Source organism: Martes martes, assembly GCF_963455335.1.
Source record: "Martes martes genome assembly, chromosome: 3".
Lineage (NCBI taxonomy): Eukaryota > Metazoa > Chordata > Mammalia > Carnivora > Mustelidae > Martes > Martes martes.
This window is the reverse complement of record NC_137890.1, coordinates 192,100,906-192,118,714: the sequence shown is the minus strand read 5'-3', so window position 1 is coordinate 192,118,714 and position 17,809 is coordinate 192,100,906. Positions and strand designations below refer to the sequence as shown.

Here is a 17,809-nt window from a genome sequence, read left to right as displayed (position 1 = left end):
TATCCATTGACTGGCTTGAGTCTTAGTAGATTCTAATGCAATGATGTAAAATAATAACATGTTAAAAAAAAGAAAATGAGTCAGAAGAATGAGCCAACAGCAGTGGTATATCCATACCAGGGCCCACTACTCAGCAATTAAAAAGGAACAATCGCCATTTGCGACAACATGGTTGGACCTAGAGGGTGTTATGCTAAGTGAAATAAGGCAGACTGAGAAAGACTAATATCATGTGATTTCACTCATGTGGAATCTAAAAAACAAAACAAGACGAATACACCAAAGGCAGAATCAAACCCATAAACACAGGGAACAGACGGATGGTTGCCAGAGAGAAGTGGGCTAGAGAATGGGCAAACGGGCGAAGGAGAATGAGAGCTACAGGCTTCTGGTCATGGAACGAGCCGGTCACAGGAGTGAAGGGCGCGGCACAGGGAATCCCGTCAGTGGGACAGCAAGTGTGTCGCGTGGTGACAGACGGGAGCTGCTCTTGTGGGCACAGCGTACGGTTCAGAGTAGTTGGATCACTGCGCTCTACCCCTGAGAACGTGACACTGCGTTTCAGCTATACTCGAAAGAAGTTTTTTTTTTTTTAAATAAATACTTGATCAAGGGCTTATCTGAAGAGTATTAATCATGGTTACTCCAGAATAAAACATATTACAAATGAAAGAAAAAAATAAAATAGTCCACTGTCCAAGAAAAAAAAAAGGAGCAAGCAGGTGGTAAGCACAGTGATGTGAAGGACTCCCAGATGCAGCATGCTAACTGAAGGAAGCTGGGTCCATAAGTCTGCACACTACAGGATTCCATGATACGTTGTTCGAAAAGAGGCAGGCAGCAGAGACAGGAATAGGTCGTGGCCCAGGGGCGGGAGCTGTGTAGAAAGCAGGACTGCACAGGGGCAGCATGAGGGGGTTTTGGAGGCTGGCTGTGGTGGTTACAGGACACGATGCTTTTGCCCAAACTTAGGAGAACTGTACACCCAAAAAGTCAGTGTTACTCTGTATAAATTTGAAAGTATTTGAAGACTTGTTCAATCTTAAAAAGCATTGATTTTTAAAATTTTATGATAAAAACAGGTAATATTTGTTGAGTCCTTACTACATTGCCAGGTGTTGTACTAGTGTTTTGTATGGATTATCTCACTTAATGTAATTTGAAAATAATTGCAAGTATTGTTTATAAAGTTTCATCCTTAATTATAAAACCATATGTGGTTTTTACCATTTCATTTTTTTAAATACTGTTTCTTTAAGTATAAAATTATTTCAAACAAAGGGAGGAATTATTGTATTGTTTCTATATTAGATTTTTGTTTCATTTGCTTTAATATTTTAATAATGGTATTACCTATTTTTCTTCATTTTCTATAGTGTTACTATAAATCATTGAAGACACCAAATCCTGTTTTATTTTTTTATTTATTTGCTTCAGTACAGAATTTTCTAATGTGGTTGTTATCCTCAGTGTCTTAATAAAATAACCCATGTACTCGAAAGCTAAATCATAAATACTTCATCGTCCTTTTAGAATGATCACCGTGCTTTAGAAACATTTCATACTTGGCTGGCACCTTTTTTAACGTAAACATCCTAAAAGCCAGATTCATTCTCTTCCTGTCTTCTCATCATAAAGAGATTGCCCAAACTTTGATCTGTAAATTAAAACAGTTGCTACAGATTGTCTAAAACACGTCTAAGAATATATAGGAAGATTCCTTAGCTTGCTGTATGAGTTAAATTCCCCTTGGAAGAAAAATAAATGTTTACACTTAAGGGCAGTGTGTAAGCAGATGCAGAATGATGACAGCCTCTCACATTTGGCTTTGTAACTAGCATCGGAAGCAGTGGGTCCATTTTCGTGTCTTTCTTTACGTTGGAAATATTTTGTCTTAGCACTGGGATATTTTTACATTTGAAATAGTCAACTGCCCTGCAACATGGGCTTGACTCTAAAATTTATTTTTTTCCTTGTGATTACAAATTAAGAACAGAAAAAATGTGGGCCTTGGATTCCTGGGATCAAGTTCTGACTTATTTCCTTATAAACATTGTAAATATACACAAAGTAATATTGACCCAAGGGCCTGTTGAGTAAATGTTTGGCGCGGGGCCAACGAAGTGCATGGGAAATTGCCACAGACGGAGAGTGGAATGGGAGGCGGTCTCAGAACAGGTCAAGGGCACGCACTTCAGTCACATCATGTCAGTGGTAGACTGCTGAAGTCAAGGAAGTTTTGGGAACCGGAAGATGACATGTCGCAGCACTGATTTTTATAAAGGAAATACTCAGAGAGGACTTGAAGTGTGTGGAATGGCACAGTGGCTGTTTTATAGGTGGTGGCGTGTGTCTCATCATATGGAATCTGATTTGTTCTCTTTTGTCTCTCAGGGCATAGAATGGACACACATTGACTACTTCAATAATGCTATCATTTGCGATCTCATAGAAAATGTGAGTATTGGGTACGATTTCCTAAAAAATTGCTTAATAATAATTTCCCACTTAAAAAGGTCTCACGGCCTCTGATGTTAGGCTGTAGCATTTTTGCTATTTTGACACTTTTTGTTACCGAACTGCGGAGTTCTGGAGACCGTATTGTAGCCATCAGAGACCAGACACAGTTCTCCAGCACACACATAGACAGTTGGACGTTTTGATACTTGGCTGGGGTTTCCTGGTGCTCAGCCCGTGGCCATATCACAGAGCCCATGCTGGGCATTCAGATGCCATGCCCTCGGCCACACTGTTCTCGCTGCATGCCGGGGGCCTAGGTCCAGCCTGTGGCTCCCGGGAGTATGAGCACTGGTCAGAAGAGGCTCAGAAGAAACATCTTTGCCAAAGCAGATACCCATTTCGTTTCTAAAATTCCAGTAATCTCCTAATACACCGTTCAGTGGTTACTATCAAAAAGGGAATTATCAGGATGTGGAGGAAAAGGAACCTTTGTGCATGATTGGTGGGAGTGTAAATTAGTGCAGCCATAATAGAAAGTGGCATGGAGATGCCTCAAAAAATTAAAAACAGAACTGTTGTGTTACCCACTAGTTCCACTTCTGGGTATATGTATGCAAAGCAAACAGAATCAGGATCTTGAAAAGATATCTTTACTCCCATGTTAATTGCAGCATTAGTCACAATATGCAAGATATGGAAACAACCTAACTGTCCGTCTTGGATGAATCGATAAAGAAGCTGTGGTGTATATACACAATGGGATATTATTCAGCCATGAGAAAGAAGGAAATCCTGCCATTTGTGACAAAACAGACGGACCTTGAGGGCATTACGCTAAGTGGGAAATAAGTTAGGCAGAGAAAGACAAATGCCTCGTGATATCACTTATATGTGAAAGCTAACAAAGCCAAAGAAACAATAGAATGGTGGTTGCTAGGGGCTTGGGGGAGGGGGGGATGGGGAGAGGTCAATCAAAAGGTAGTTACAAGATGAAGAAGTTCTAGAGATCTAATGTATAGCTTGGTGATTTCATTTAACAATGCTATATTATATATTTGAAAATAGGAGAATAGGTCTTAAATGTTCTCATGGCAAAAAGAAGTGGTAACCGTGTGACATGGTAGAGGTGTTGACTAGGGCTATGTATGGCAGTAATCATTTTGCAATATGCAAGTGTATCAGATTATTGCCTTGTATACCTTAAAATTCCGCAGTGTTCTATGTCATTTGTATCTTAGTAAAGCTAGAAAACATTTTTAAAATAAGTAAAGAACAACGAACATGCTCTTCGAGTTAAGGTGAAGGAGGGTAAAGGGACGTGCTCTTCCTGTTACACGGTCTTCGCGCTAAGATAACAGAAAACTTGTCCTTAGAGTTAAGATAAGGAGGTCAAGGGACAGTCACGGGAGCTGAGCTAAGTGGGACCCCAGGAGTGGCTCCAGTAGAGACCCAGCCTTGGTTCAGACAACTGTGTGGGGGATGTGTGTGTTTGAGTGTGTGAGTGTGTGTGTGTGACTTTGCAGGTGGCCAGGGGCCATGGGAATTTTCAGGTGACAACTATATATATGTGAAAAGGCTTAAAGTATGAAAAATTACTAGCTAAATCTTAGATTCCAAAAGGTTACTAAATATTTTGTTTTTACATAGTAGTCTGTAGTTTATAATAAATTGAATTGGTTGCAGGAAGATTGATTTGTATGTGAAAACCTGGAAACCCTTTTTTAATGTTTAGGATTACTCACACTCTTGGCTTCGATATCAAAGTTATTGAAACTTATTTTAAACAATGAGTAGACTTTATTGTCCTACAGTCTTTTTAGCTGTCAGTGGTAGTGTTAGTTAGTGCTGAAGTAGAATCACAGGCTCTACATGTCTGGCAAGTCACTTTCTGTTCGTCTGTAACAAGACCTTTTGGACATGATGTAAGTAGCCGGTGTCTCTTCCCTCAGTTCTCAAGATATTCCTGAAACTGCACCTTGAGTTAAATAGAACATTAAATCGAATATTCTGAAGTATGACTGTTTTTCTATTAATAAACTTTGTTTTGAAATATTTGAACAATGTTGGAAGGTGAATGCTAACATTCCACCTACAGCAATTCAAAACTCTAATATGCAGAAAAAATCAGTGAATTTACTGAAAATTTTTTCCTTGTAGTTTGTGACTGAAGTAATTTGCTGTGAGAACTTTAACTTTCAGAAGTCCCGACTTCTTTTTCCTTCATAAATATAACATTGAACTTAATTGTTTCCCTTCAAGAAGGAAAAACAGAGAGAACCATGGTAATACACTACATTTTACTAGATGATCTCAGCCCCAAATCCCCTTGCATACATGACTGAAGAAACTCAGGTTCACGTAGGAGCCTGGGTACGAAAAGGAAGCGTTTCCTTCCAGCGTTACCTAACAGTGATGTTTACTCTGGGGCTGTCGTGAACACACTTGATTCCTGAGTCCGCACTTCCCCTGGGGTTTTGTGTGGAATGAGCAAATGCTGGTCAGAGGATGTCAGGGCCTTGTGAGGAGAAGGGGGGAGGAACCGGGAGCTTTGACCTGGTGGAAGTGGGTGGGGTTGGTGGTCAGTAGAGTGGATTGTTCTCTTTGGAATGGAGACGTATGGGCCCCATAGGGGCCATGGGGGAACAGCAGGCTTAATTTAGCAAAGTAGAAGATTCCGGATTTTTGATTCGGTTTAGCTGGGCTGACTGCTCTTGGGATAAATATGATTAGAGGGTCTGAAAACAACAAATTCTCACTTGAGTTCAACATTCGTTTTGAAATTTTATGTGGAAGAATTTTATTCTAAACAGATACTCTTGAAACAGCTTGATCGCCTTGATTCCGAATCACATCTTTTTTTTTTTTTTATGCTAGAAAATAAACTGTATTTTGAACACAGGAACAATCTGAAAACATCTGAAACCAATTTCCTTCTCAAGCTATGAATCCAGTAATGGCCTTAGAAGACTGTGCTTTGTGATTTATGACCACATGTCATAGACATTGCATTGTCACATTTGGTTTCTGACTTCTAGATTTGGGTTTGAGTGTGTTTGGAATATGAGGTCTGATACGCCTTTTTTGAACAATGTGAATTTCAGTCATCAGCCCGCCGAGGTAGCTGAAGTGACTTCCAAGTCCTGTTCTGTGGGGGGCAGAGTGGGGGAGGGAGACTGACAGCGACCCCTCCTCCCCCCAGCAGGCACGCACACCTGGGACTGAGGAAGGGGGTCGGCTTCTGTGGCTTTTTGTGACGGGTTTTGATTCTCTGCTTTTTGTTATAACCGAACAGAATTTTCTGGTGACTAAGTTAATTGTGTTTGACAGTGTAATTAGGAGTAATTATTTAAACAATACAGTGAGGAAGGAAGGAAACCCTTTGTACTTCCTTTCTCTCAGAACACAAACGGGATCCTGGCCATGCTGGATGAGGAGTGCCTGAGACCTGGCACGGTCACCGACGAGACCTTCTTGGAGAAGCTCAACCAAGTCTGCGCCACTCACCAGCACTTTGAGAGCAGGATGAGCAAGAGCTCCAGGTTTCTCAACGACACATCCCTGCCCCACAGCTGTTTCAGAATTCAGCACTACGCTGGCAAGGTACGGGGGGAGCCGAGGGCCCCCAGCGGGCCTGCAGTCCTGCCCTTGAGGAGGCCGTGCCTCAGGGGTGGCGTTTGGACCAGGGCCAACTTGTGAGGATGAGTTGCCAAAATCACAGAATCAATAATTGTCCAATAGAAATAGAATCTGGATCACGCTGAGCCAAATCCTACCTGAGAGCTGAAAGGGAAACCCAGTGCACTTAGTGAAAGAGTGCGAATGTATCTTAAAAATCAATTTTAATGTTTCCAGGCTCTCCGTTATCCTATAAAAATAGATCTGTTGACACAAATAAAAGAAGATTTGCTAGTAAAAATCAGGAGTCACTAAAGACTAGACAGTAAGGTTTTACAAGCACAGATCACTTAGCAAAAACTGGATTCTTAGATTGAGATTTTGGAACAACAGTGGGGAAAATACCTACTTTTTAAAAAAAATATTTATTCATTTGCTTAATATTTGAGGAAATTAATTTTATGCCACCTGAGATCTATAAAGATAAAACCAGTTTTGACAATAGCTTGATTTTTAGAGTCGTCAGAGTATCAGTTGAGGTTAATACCTCCTTTCTTTTACATAAGGCTGCAAATGCCAAAGAGAAAGACATTCTTAATTATATATTTAGTAAAAATTAAGTATATAATATCTGAATTTCTGTTAATTTCAAAAAGTTGAAGCTTGGTACTTCTATATTTTTTTCCTTTGCTTATGTTATTAAAAGATACTTTTCTGGTCAGTTTATCTGCCTGCTTAGGATGTCTGAAAATATCAGTGCCATCTCTGTTTTCTTCTGTCTTCTTTTCAGCAGACTAGAATTGGCACCTGTGAACTAAAAAAAAAAAAAAGAAAGAAAGAAAGAAAAGTAAAACCTCAAAAATGGGCTCCAACACCAAAAAAGCCTAAAATCCTTTGAAAATGTTATGATAGTATTTTTGGAGTTTATTCTTGCAAATCCTGAAGCATAATAGAATTTATTTTGAACTCTTCTGTGATTTAGACAGATGGAATTTAAACTTGGAGGCTAATTCCGTATTAGTGTGTGACTTCTGTGCGGGATGCGGGGGGGTGGCTTGATGGAGGAAGAAGAGGCCGCGTTGTAGATAGTCGTGGAATATTTCCAGTGGTTGTGTGATGCCCCAGCTGTTTCGTGTGCTGCTCACAGGTGCTGTACCAGGTGGAAGGATTTGTTGACAAGAACAATGATCTTCTCTATCGAGACCTGTCCCAAGCCATGTGGAAGGCCGGCCACACCCTCATCAAGTCTTTGTTCCCTGAAGGGAACCCCGCCAAGATCAACCTGAAAAGGCCTCCGACAGCCGGCTCTCAGTTCAAGGCATCTGTGGCCACACTGATGAAAAACCTCCAGACCAAGAACCCCAACTACATTAGGTATTTCTGGCACATGAAATTCTTTGACAGGTTCATTGGGAAGGTCCGTTCAAGGAAGACCATTTCCCTTTTGGCCTAAATCTCAGTATAGCCCCCACGGAGAATAACCCAAGTTCTTCCCGTTGGATAATGTGGTCTCTTGGGTTTGCATAAAAATACTCCAGTGCCCCTCCCACCGCTTCAAGCAAGGAATTTTAAAACGGGGTGGGGGTGTGACATTGCATTGTTGGCACATAGGGTTTTTTACTTTTTTCTCTCTTTGTTTCATGACATGTTCAGAAATGTAAGCATTTTTCTGGTAAAGGTTTTGCAGAAAACTCTTCTATGGGACTCATCTTGTTACATCAACTTAGAGCACAGCATTAAAGCAAGTGGGGCTTTAGTTACAACTTTGGTGTTAGATGATATATCTTTCTTTCCTGTGAAACTTAGAGATTTGGAGAAAGGAATGACTCCCAAAACAATCTTAAATTTTTCAAAGCAACAGAAAGAATTCCTTCAGAAGCATCTGGTCTTTTTTTCCCTGTTTCCAGGCACCTTAGATCTCAAGATTCAGTAAAGACCAATGAGGATTGGAGTTTCCAGTGTGTGTATTTGGTGAACTAGATAACGGGGGATGTGTGTCTAACAGGTCAGGTTTCCTGTAGCGCACACACACCCACACATCCCTTCCCTAACTGCCTTTGGAAAAGAAGTTGTGAGGAGCCTTGTGGGAAGAACATTTTTTTGTGGTTTGTTCACTTAATGTTTATATTAGTAACAAATATAAACAGTCAAAACCCCCTGGTTTGATTGCAATCAGGTTGGAACATACAGTAGGTAAAGATCCTACCTTCAAAAAAGAAAAAAAAAAACCAGGAAACTTTCTGTGGTCAGTTGCTTTTGTTATTCTCAATTAAGTGGACTTTTTAAAAGTTTTCATTTAATAACAATTTATATGATGTGATATGCGCAGATCCTAGGTGAACAGCTCAGTTATTTTTTCACCATCTTATTCACTTGACAACCACCACCCCGGTCAACTAAGGAACATTCTATCACCTCAGAATGTTCCTTTATTCCCCTTGTGAATGTATTACATTTTTTTCTGAAGTCTTTGTAGTTTCAGATTCCGTATTAAGGCCCATATTTTTCCATGTACATATCTGTTGCTCTGGCACCATATATTGAAAAGAAAAAAGATCTTTTTTTTATTCAGTTATCTTGATGCCTTTATTGAAAATCAGTTGAACACAAGTGTAAGTGTCCAGGTCTCAACTCACTAGGCTGACGCACTGATCCAGTTGTCTATTGTTAAGCCAAAGGGTAGGCGTTATTTTTGTAAATGTAAAAGGAGAAGCATAAAAACACCAGTTAAACTAGGTAAGACTTAATTGTTCACATATTATATATGTGTATAGGATTTATTTAATACTTGTAGGTAGGCAGATTTAACCATAAATGTTTAACAGTGTATTAACTAAGATACAGAGATTGCACACATGAGATCCAGATATAACAGTGGCTTCCACAAGACTTACCTATTTCTTATGTAACTTCTGAGTATAAGGGCTTCAGGGCCAATCCAGCATCTTCTCCTGTTTTGTGGCTCTGCGGTTCCCAGGTTTTCCCCTCATCCATATTGTCAAGGATGGCTTTCTACTATGGCTCTACATTACCAGCCAGCAGTTAGTAGGAGTACAAGGGGAGTACAAGTCCCTTCTTTTTAAGGGACACACTGAGAAGTACCAGATACTAATTCTGTTGTGATCCTAGTGGCCAGACTTCCGATCACATGGCCACACCTATTTGCAAAGGAGGCTGGGAAATGTAGTCGTTCCTTGGGCAGCAAACCACCCTGGTAGAAAGGAGGGAGATACAGGGCAATAGGGAGACAGCAGTGTCTTTAATAGTTTCATTGAGTTATTTCGTACAGTAAAGTGTATGAATCTTAATTTTGTTGAAATTTGTTGAAGTTTTATGTATGTATACACCTGTGCATTGTTGAAGCTTGTTGAAGTTTTATGTATGTATACACCTGTGCAGCCCTGTCCAGACCAAGATATAAAACATTTCCATCACCCCCGAAGGTTCCTTTGTGCCCCTTCTCTGTCCATGCGCACCCATGTGTACCTCTCCCCAGAGGTAACAACAATACCGATTTCTAACCATAAATTTGTTTTTCTTGAACTTCATATAAATGGAATTTAAAAATACGTACTTTTATGTCAGACTTACTTCAAACAACAAAATGTCAGTGATATTCATCCATGTTTTTATTGGATATGTTAGTATATTCTTTCTTAACTGACACGTGTGTCATATTCATTTTCAGGTTTCTGTAAAATGGTTTAAAATAATTTCAAAAGATGTGACTAGGTTTCCCAAGAAGAATAAATAATTATCACAAAATAATTATATACTCTACTTTGTAAAACAGAGATCTGTCCACAAGAGACAGAGTTCAAAACCTAAAATCTCTAATTTTTTAGGTGCATCAAACCAAATGATAAAAAAGCAGCACACATCTTCAGCGAGGCTCTGGTATGTCATCAGATCAGGTACCTGGGTCTTTTGGAGAACGTCCGAGTGAGAAGGGCAGGCTACGCCTTCAGGCAGGCCTATGAACCGTGCCTGGAAAGATACAAAATGCTTTGTAAACAAACGTGGCCTCACTGGAAAGGACCAGCAAGGTAAGAAATTCATTGATCACATTTAATAATGAAGTTTTAAAGCATGCACATCCCAAGCTATTTTCCTCACATGCTGTTAGCAGAACAGAATTCTCTAGCAAGTCGGATGCCTCCTCTGTGTTGGGCCCTCTTCCATCAGGGTACCATTTTGTGCTAATGCTTGATTGATTATAGAGGCCTCGATTGTAAGTTCCAAACAGGGCTTATCAGATCCACATTTGTAACTTGGACTTTTAAAAATTTTAAAGATATGCTGTGACAAGTTCATAGGAGGGGATTTGTAATCACTAAGTATATTTGTGTAGAATCATAGAAGGATTAGAGGCATCTCAGATCACTGCTCTCCGCTTCCGGTTTTCTCCTCTGGGGAATTAACCCCGGAGACTGACAGCGAGTGGGGGTGTGGGTCTTGCTCTTTGCCTGGATCTGCACCAACTAAGAAACAGATGCAGAAGCAGATAGGACTCAGAGTTACTGCTGATAAAGCTGGACTGGGGAGTCGGGCAGAGTCCGAATCTGGCCGCTTTCAGCCCACCTTCCCTGAATCGCACTCAGCCATCTAGTCCCAGATAGAGCGCCGGACTGCTGCAGGGCCTGTGCGTGGAGCAGCCCCTGTGAGCTCTCCACATGCGGAGAGAACTCGGATGCCACTGGAGGGCTGCCGCAGAAGGCAAGACAGGCTTTGGCTGTCCGGTGCTCGCTCTTCCGCTCTCGCCAGTCGGAGAAGCTGGCCCTTCTCTGCCGGTGGTAGAGGCCCTCCTAAGGAGCACAGGAAGGCCAGCATGTCTGTTTCACAGGCCTTTGCAGGAACTAGGGATTTGTTCTCACCGTCTTGTTATTGCCTCCACATTCTCACTGGACCCGGCCTGGAAGAGGAGCATTGATAGTGTTAGACACTCAGCCTGTGTTACAAGGAGATGAACTCCAGATATCTGATACGGTCTCTGATGCACAGTTCAGTACCCAGATAATGTCGGATCTGGGTGCTGTTCCCGCTGCTAATTGCCAGGGTATTATGGTCCGTATTTACCATATAATACACAGAACATGTCTTCACCCCCTGCCTGGCACCTAGTCCATAAATTGGTGGGTTTAAGTTTGGTTAAAGATTGGTGTTGAAAGCGGGGTCCGGGCTGGAGAAGTCAGAGCCCAGTTCAGGCCTCGCTCGCATCACATATGGCCTCTGCTTCATTACACCCCGTTGATCTGGCCTTTAACATTATCTCTCGGGCTCTGCCCGTGCCGTGAGGCATGAGCACAATATTAAAAATATTTTCAAGAATTAACTGAGTGGGTTCAAAATGGATATGAATTTCTTGTACCCCTCTTGGTTCTGGTTGGTGCTTTGTCATGGGTATATTTGATACAAAGATTGCCTCTGCTAATGAAATCAAGATACTGGCTTTAATACCCTATTTTCTTAGACTACATAGTTCTGAACCCACATTTATTCTTTTAGCATTACTGGATTGGGTTTAATTTGTGGAGTTCAGTCTGAAGAATCTTTGACAAAAGCCTCCTTACTGAAAGAGCAGTTGTACTTGGAAATCAAGCTATTTTTTCTGCTGCTGAGCACCCAATACCACGATTAAAGATAACCTCTTTTTGTAACTCAGAAAACTCACTGTTTTTATTTATTTTTGTAGGGCTGGCGTGGAGGTTCTGTTTAATGAATTAGAGATTCCTGTGGAAGAATATTCCTTTGGTAGATCAAAGATATTCATCCGGAACCCAAGAACAGTATGTAACCAAAAGCTTGACCCTCTGAACTTTTAATCATATAGGCAAGTCCTTACAGGATATTTAACTTCATTACGTCACCCAAGATGCAGCCAGGAGAGCACATTCTTGTTCTTTCCGCAGACATCCAGGAGGATGAGAGAGTAGGGGGCAGTAGAAGAACGTGTGTATTTTTTATGAAACATCAGAATCTTTGAACTGATAGATCGTACAACACTGTTAAAGGAATGGTGATTTAATCTCCCTAATTCATAGGAATTGGGGGTAAATTCAGTCTTTATTTATGATAGCTGAATTATGCAATAATTTTGGGAAAGACAACCCTATTTGAAGTACATGTAAGGATTCCTGTTGAAAACATTTTTAAGGGCACTTAAAGTTCTGCGTAGGAACTTCAAGGGAATGTTTCTCATAAATGAATATAGACTGGCTTGAAGTATAATTAACGCAGCAGTGTCTTTGGTAATTTGGAAATTTGGAGACTCTGGAAAATGTTTGAATTATTCAAGAGAGAAGCATTGTCAGCATCTCCGTACCCTCAGTAGTTGTATCCCCGTGAGAGCGTGAAGATAAACGCGGGCTTCCAGGGCAGGCCTTCTCTGATTTGTCATAAATTCTGCATCATCCTGTTGTAAATAGTGGATCTTGTATGAATTCGTCAAAATCAGTCTTCTCAGGGTTATTGTTCCTTTCACCTGTAATTAAGACAGTTACTCATCATTTTTCTCAATGTGGCTAACTCAGCATCATGACTTTTTTCCTCCTGGGGATGTCCTTCATGCATGTCGTGAAGTTTTGGTAGACTTTTGATACATCCATCTATCGTTTCTTATTAGTTATTCAAACTAGAAGACCTGAGGAAACAGCGTCTTGAGGACTTGGCCACTCTCATTCAGAAAATTTATCGGGGGTGGAAATGCCGCACACACTTCCTGCTAATGAGAAAAAGCCAAATCGTGATAGCCGCCTGGTACAGGAGATACGCGGTAAGAGCCTCCGACCTTTTTAAATCTGTAATAATGATGCTCGTTCGCAAGTGTTGGTTATGTACTTAACTGTATGTGTCATATTTACGTATTCGGTTCCCCCAGCAACCTCATGGGACGAGTGCTCTTGTGGTGCCATGTTAAAGACGAGGGAAGTGAGGCGTGAGTCGTTAAGGAGCTTGTGCATGGTCGCACAGCCACTACGTGGTAGAGATGAGGTTTGCACCCAGGACAACTGGACAGCTCGGGTTTAGTATGCCACGACGCTGCCTTCCACTGCTACAGTCACCTGTAGTGGGAGATTGAAATCTTGAAATTGCTCATCAGATTGGAAGAGGCAGTGTCATTTAACTCCCTTCATACGGTGGGGTCACTTTTCCAGAATAATTGGCTGTTCTCCATGTATTGTAGCCGCACTGAAAATGGCTTCATTCCAGAAAACTGATGCCTCGTTTGAGTAGAATTCTGAGTTTGGTGGAAGAGTTGGGTTTCCTTTATTCCTCAGATAGCTATCATGCTAAGTAGGGGGAAAGACTCAAAAATTAAGTGTGTTTACTTAATGGACATGGAATTTCTTTTTGGGATTTTCTTTCTCACTTGATTATAGATGTCTCACTGAAAGAGTAACATGTTTGATGGCGGCCTGGAGGTTTGCCTTTAGGCTGGCTTCAACCAAGGCTGTGTTCTCACAAATGAATTTTAGAGATAAAAACGCTAATCCCAAATGTTTTCTCATTCTACACATTTGCTCTAGAGAGTGAGTTGGAAGACGAATGGAATTTGCTGTCAGATCTCCCTTAGGGTTTTCTGTTTTTCTCCTACAGAAATGTCTTAGTAGGAGGCAGTATATAACCAGGACATAGTGTTGCTGACCTAGTCTCATGTTGTACGTCTTAGCATTATATGTCCAAGTTTGAGGAATTAAGGAGCTACTTAAATGATTAAGCCAAAGGAAAAAAACTGCTTGATCTTTAAGAGAGTATCTTTAAAATTGCTTCCTCTAGTTGAATGGGTACGACCACTAGTATGGGTATGGTCGTATGAACCTGTCCAGCACGATGGTAGATGCATTCCTTGTGTTCTGCAGAGGCGCAGAGGACAGTTGTCACCACCCTGGGCTGTGGTGGGTTCTCTTCTGTGCACATAACAATGGCACGTTATGTGCCAGAATGGCATTTCTGCAGATTCATAATGCTCTATTTTGTATTTGCCAGAGAAAGGGGGATCGAGAAATCGCCAGTCCTCAAGGACCCTTTTTATCATTCATTTTGAGATCATTAAGAAAATCCGAGTTTGGAAGTGTAGTGAATTCCTCTGTATCTTGAATCCTACCAATGTTTTTGCAATACCTGCTCTGCGGGGCTCTGGGGAGAGCACCATGAGCAAAACAGCCTCATTCCTGACCTAGGGCTGCTCTCTAGCAAGGCACAATATGGGTATAAACAAGTAAATAATCAGAACAATTACAGGTTGTAGTCAGTGCTAGGAAGGAAACAAGAATACTGAGAGAAAGAAGAGCAGGGAGTTAGGATATTAATTTAGATAGCATGGTCAAGGAAGGCCTCTGGAAGGGGGCATTTCATCAGAAGGCTGAGAAGAAACGGACAAGGTAACAAACCAAGAGCGGGTGCCATCAGCACCTTTCCTCCCTGTCTGGAGCTGTTGTATCTCCAGACGATGAAGAGAGCCACCATGTTAACGTATCATTAAATCACAGTGGTGAGAGCTACGAGGACTATTGATTTGAAGAATAAAAACAAATGATAGCCTAACTTTCAGAGAAAATACTAATTTTGTTACATCTGCTTCAGAATTTGAGCTAAATACCTCCACCAGTTAGCTGCATGTTATCCAAGCCAGTGATTAGACTCAGTATTTTTCCTCAACCAGATAACTCAAACATCTTCTCCATGCCTATTTTCATTATTTGCTGATTTTAAAATCCATTTTCTGTTTAATGCGTCTATGAGATGAGTTTTTTGTTTGTTTATGAGATGAGTTTTAAAGTGAGATAGAGTTATTTCCAAGCCATTTAGGAATTTCAGAAGAGAACAGTGAGGTACCAAGTAGATATCAGAAGTGATGGTCAGAGATGGTGGGTGTAGTTTGTTCTACAACACGGAATATTCCTCTGTGAAGAATCTGGGAGATTTTCCAGCTCCTCATTTGACGGATGAGGAAACGGAGACCCAGAGAAGGTGGTGCCCAAGGTCTTTTTCTCTGGCATTCTCTTGCTTTGCTGCTCATGTGTTAAGATCACCCTGTGTCCTCTGACCTCCCCAAATATAGTCTAGAGTGCTGAAGGGCATGTCTCCCCCCCTCATTTCCAAAGTGAAAGAGGCGCAGGATGACGTCAGTACATCGTAAAGCTGTGAAATTTTGCCCCAGATGCCCACGTGCCAGTGACTATTCCGCATGAAGTACAGGAAGAGCTCACGTTTCTAGCAGTGGGATTCCAGTGGCCTCCACTCTCTGAGACATCAGCCCTAGAAGTAAAAAGGGCCTCCAGGCACTGAGACTGCCATGCCAGCACTTGACCTGAGGCCTTCCTCCTGGAGGCTCACTGGGTTTGCTGAACCCCTCCACACGAGGCAGCGTGGCTATATCTGAACCTGGTTGGTGCTCACTCGACTCTCCCAGGAGACGTTCTCTTTCACGTTGCTGACTGGTGTCCGCAGCATGTCCCTGAGTGCAGGAGCGGGGTCGGATTCACATTTCTGTTCTCACAGTTCTGTTAAAGTGATGATCATTGAATTACATGTAGCATCCTTACAGCGTTCTCTGGATTAACTGTAATTATTTTGGGTCATTTGCTATTTGGATTTCTTTACATATTGGTTCTCAGAAGAAACATGGAGATCAAGGGTTAATTGCACTAAGTGAGCAAGTCTTCTTTCTCAATCCTTGCGGGTGTGTGTATTACAGATATGTACATAGAGCCGTTAATATCTTTCCCCTTTATCCTACAGCAACAAAAGAGGTATCAACAGATCAAGAGTTCTGCCTTGGTAATTCAGTCTTATATCCGCGGTTGGAAGGTAAGTTTAAGAGAAGTGAGCCTTATTTATTTGGGGTTTTCGGGTTCTTCACAAAGGATGATGTCTTCAAGGTCGCCCTGCAGGGGAGAGCTCCTCGTCTCCTGCCTACCCTGTAAACAGTCAGATAGAAAGAATAAATATTATGGGCGACACGGGGGCCCTTGTGACCATGTCTTGGCTGCGTCCTTCCAACCGGCTCTCTTTTCAAGAGCTTTGTTCTCTGAGCAGGAAGTCCTTGAAATAATACTGTACATGATTTCAGTATCCTCTTGCCCTTGTTTGCAAGGGAAGTGTAGCCCAGAGGGATGTCGCTCACACTGTTGCCTCTGCACCTGTGTGTCCTGCCGGACCTCAGCGCCCCCAGCCCGCTCCTTCCATAACTTCCTGGTGACCGTCTTGTGGACTGCCCCATAATGATCAAAACATCCTGAGCCCTGGCCATTCTAATGGGGAGCACAGTGCACCCATCACCTAGTTCCAGGTCCTTCCTGCAAGCTTGGTTCAGAGGTCAGCGAACCGCAGCCCTTGGACCAAATCAAGCCTATGCCTGTTTTTGTGCAAAGAATGGCTTTTATATTTTTAAACCATTGTTTAAAACAATAGCAAAAAGAGAGCCATCTCATGACTTGTGAAAAATTATATGGGGTACAAATTTCGTATAAATAAATATACAAATATAAATACAAAGTTCATAACATAAAGTTTTATTGGTACGAAACGTTGCTTACTTATTTACATCTCATGGGTGGCTGCTTTGGCACTGTAACGTCAGAATTCAGTAGTTGTGATAGAGAACATAAAACCTGTGAAGCCAGAAACACCGACCAGCTGGCTTTCTATAGAAAGTTTACTGACCCCTGCTCTAGGTCAAAGATACTCCACAGCCCGTCCTGACCACTTTCCTGTTGGGAGATTTCGTGGAGTGAGCTGGGTCCAGAGGGCCTGTTCTAAGGTGGTTCCCAGGCCCAGAGCCCCTTCAGAGGGTAGAGCCCTGGGCCAGGACTCCGTAACATCTGCTGACCTTGTGGAGGCCTGTGGGACACTTTGGTAGTTGTCCCACAGCATATGCCAAAATACAAATCCAGGCGCACAGAGGAAGAGAAGTTCCTCCCGCCAGTTCTTCTGTGACCCCATGGGGCCATGACTAGAGACTTGAGACTTTCAGAGTCCACCTCCAAACCACGTTCTCCCCGGCCCCCACATAGTCCGTTTCTGGCAACTGCTAGGAAGAAGCCATTGGTTTTGGACCAGTGAGATTATTTTAGCAAGATTTTGAACATCTCTTTTGAATAAAAAGCACAAGTTACAGTTACCGTCTACAGAACAATAATAAAATGATGGACGGATTTCGATGGCTCGCTGAAGATCTCAGACCCTGTTCTAAGAGCGGTTCCCTCCATCCGACGCACGGGCTTCTGCTGCTTGGGCTCACGTTTTCTTCCTGTCACCCATTAAGGCGCAGGAGCTGCCGTCTCAGTAGGAGCGGGGCCTCTGCTGTCGAGCTCGAGGACATCTTCATTTACCGCCTTCTCCGCATCCAGGGAGGCCCAATCACTGAGTTTCTCCTCTTCCTCTCTTTAAGCTCTAGAGTTTCCACTTGAGAAGGGACACGATGACTGGCTCTTGAGGTATTGTTCCCAGTGACTAGGGAATTGTTGTTAACTCTGTCTTCCCGGGGGGGGGGGGGGGTTCGTCCCCTTAGGCCCGGAAGATCCTGCGGGAGCTGAAGCACCAGAAGCGCTGCGAGGAGGCGGCCACCACCATCGCGGCCTACTGGCACGGCACCCAGGTGGGCCGCACGCCGCCCCCGCCCCCGGGAAGGCAGTGGGTCGGGAGGAGTGAGCGGGGCCCCCAGACCCTCTCTCCGGGGGCCGGAAATGCTTCACTGGCTTGAGCTACTGAGCACGCCTTCTCCTGTCTGTCT

General features: G+C 42.4%; 1 protein-coding gene across 6 annotated transcripts in view; it reads left to right on the top strand.

Annotated features, from left to right (window-relative positions):
• The window catches only part of MYO1B (myosin IB), a 179,351-nt gene that overhangs the window by 141,873 nt on the left and 19,669 nt on the right, over positions 1-17,809 (top strand). For all 6 annotated transcript variants that reach the window (XM_080798484.1, XM_080798483.1, XM_080798486.1 and 3 more), the window contains 8 exons: positions 2,395-2,457; positions 5,860-6,060; positions 7,223-7,449; positions 9,921-10,121; positions 11,768-11,861; positions 12,698-12,847; positions 15,817-15,885; positions 17,588-17,674. In XM_080798484.1, coding sequence (XP_080654610.1) covers positions 2,395-2,457; positions 5,860-6,060; positions 7,223-7,449; positions 9,921-10,121; positions 11,768-11,861; positions 12,698-12,847; positions 15,817-15,885; positions 17,588-17,674 — 1,092 coding nt within the window. The remainder of the gene's footprint in view (positions 1-2,394; positions 2,458-5,859; positions 6,061-7,222; positions 7,450-9,920; positions 10,122-11,767; positions 11,862-12,697; positions 12,848-15,816; positions 15,886-17,587; positions 17,675-17,809) is intronic.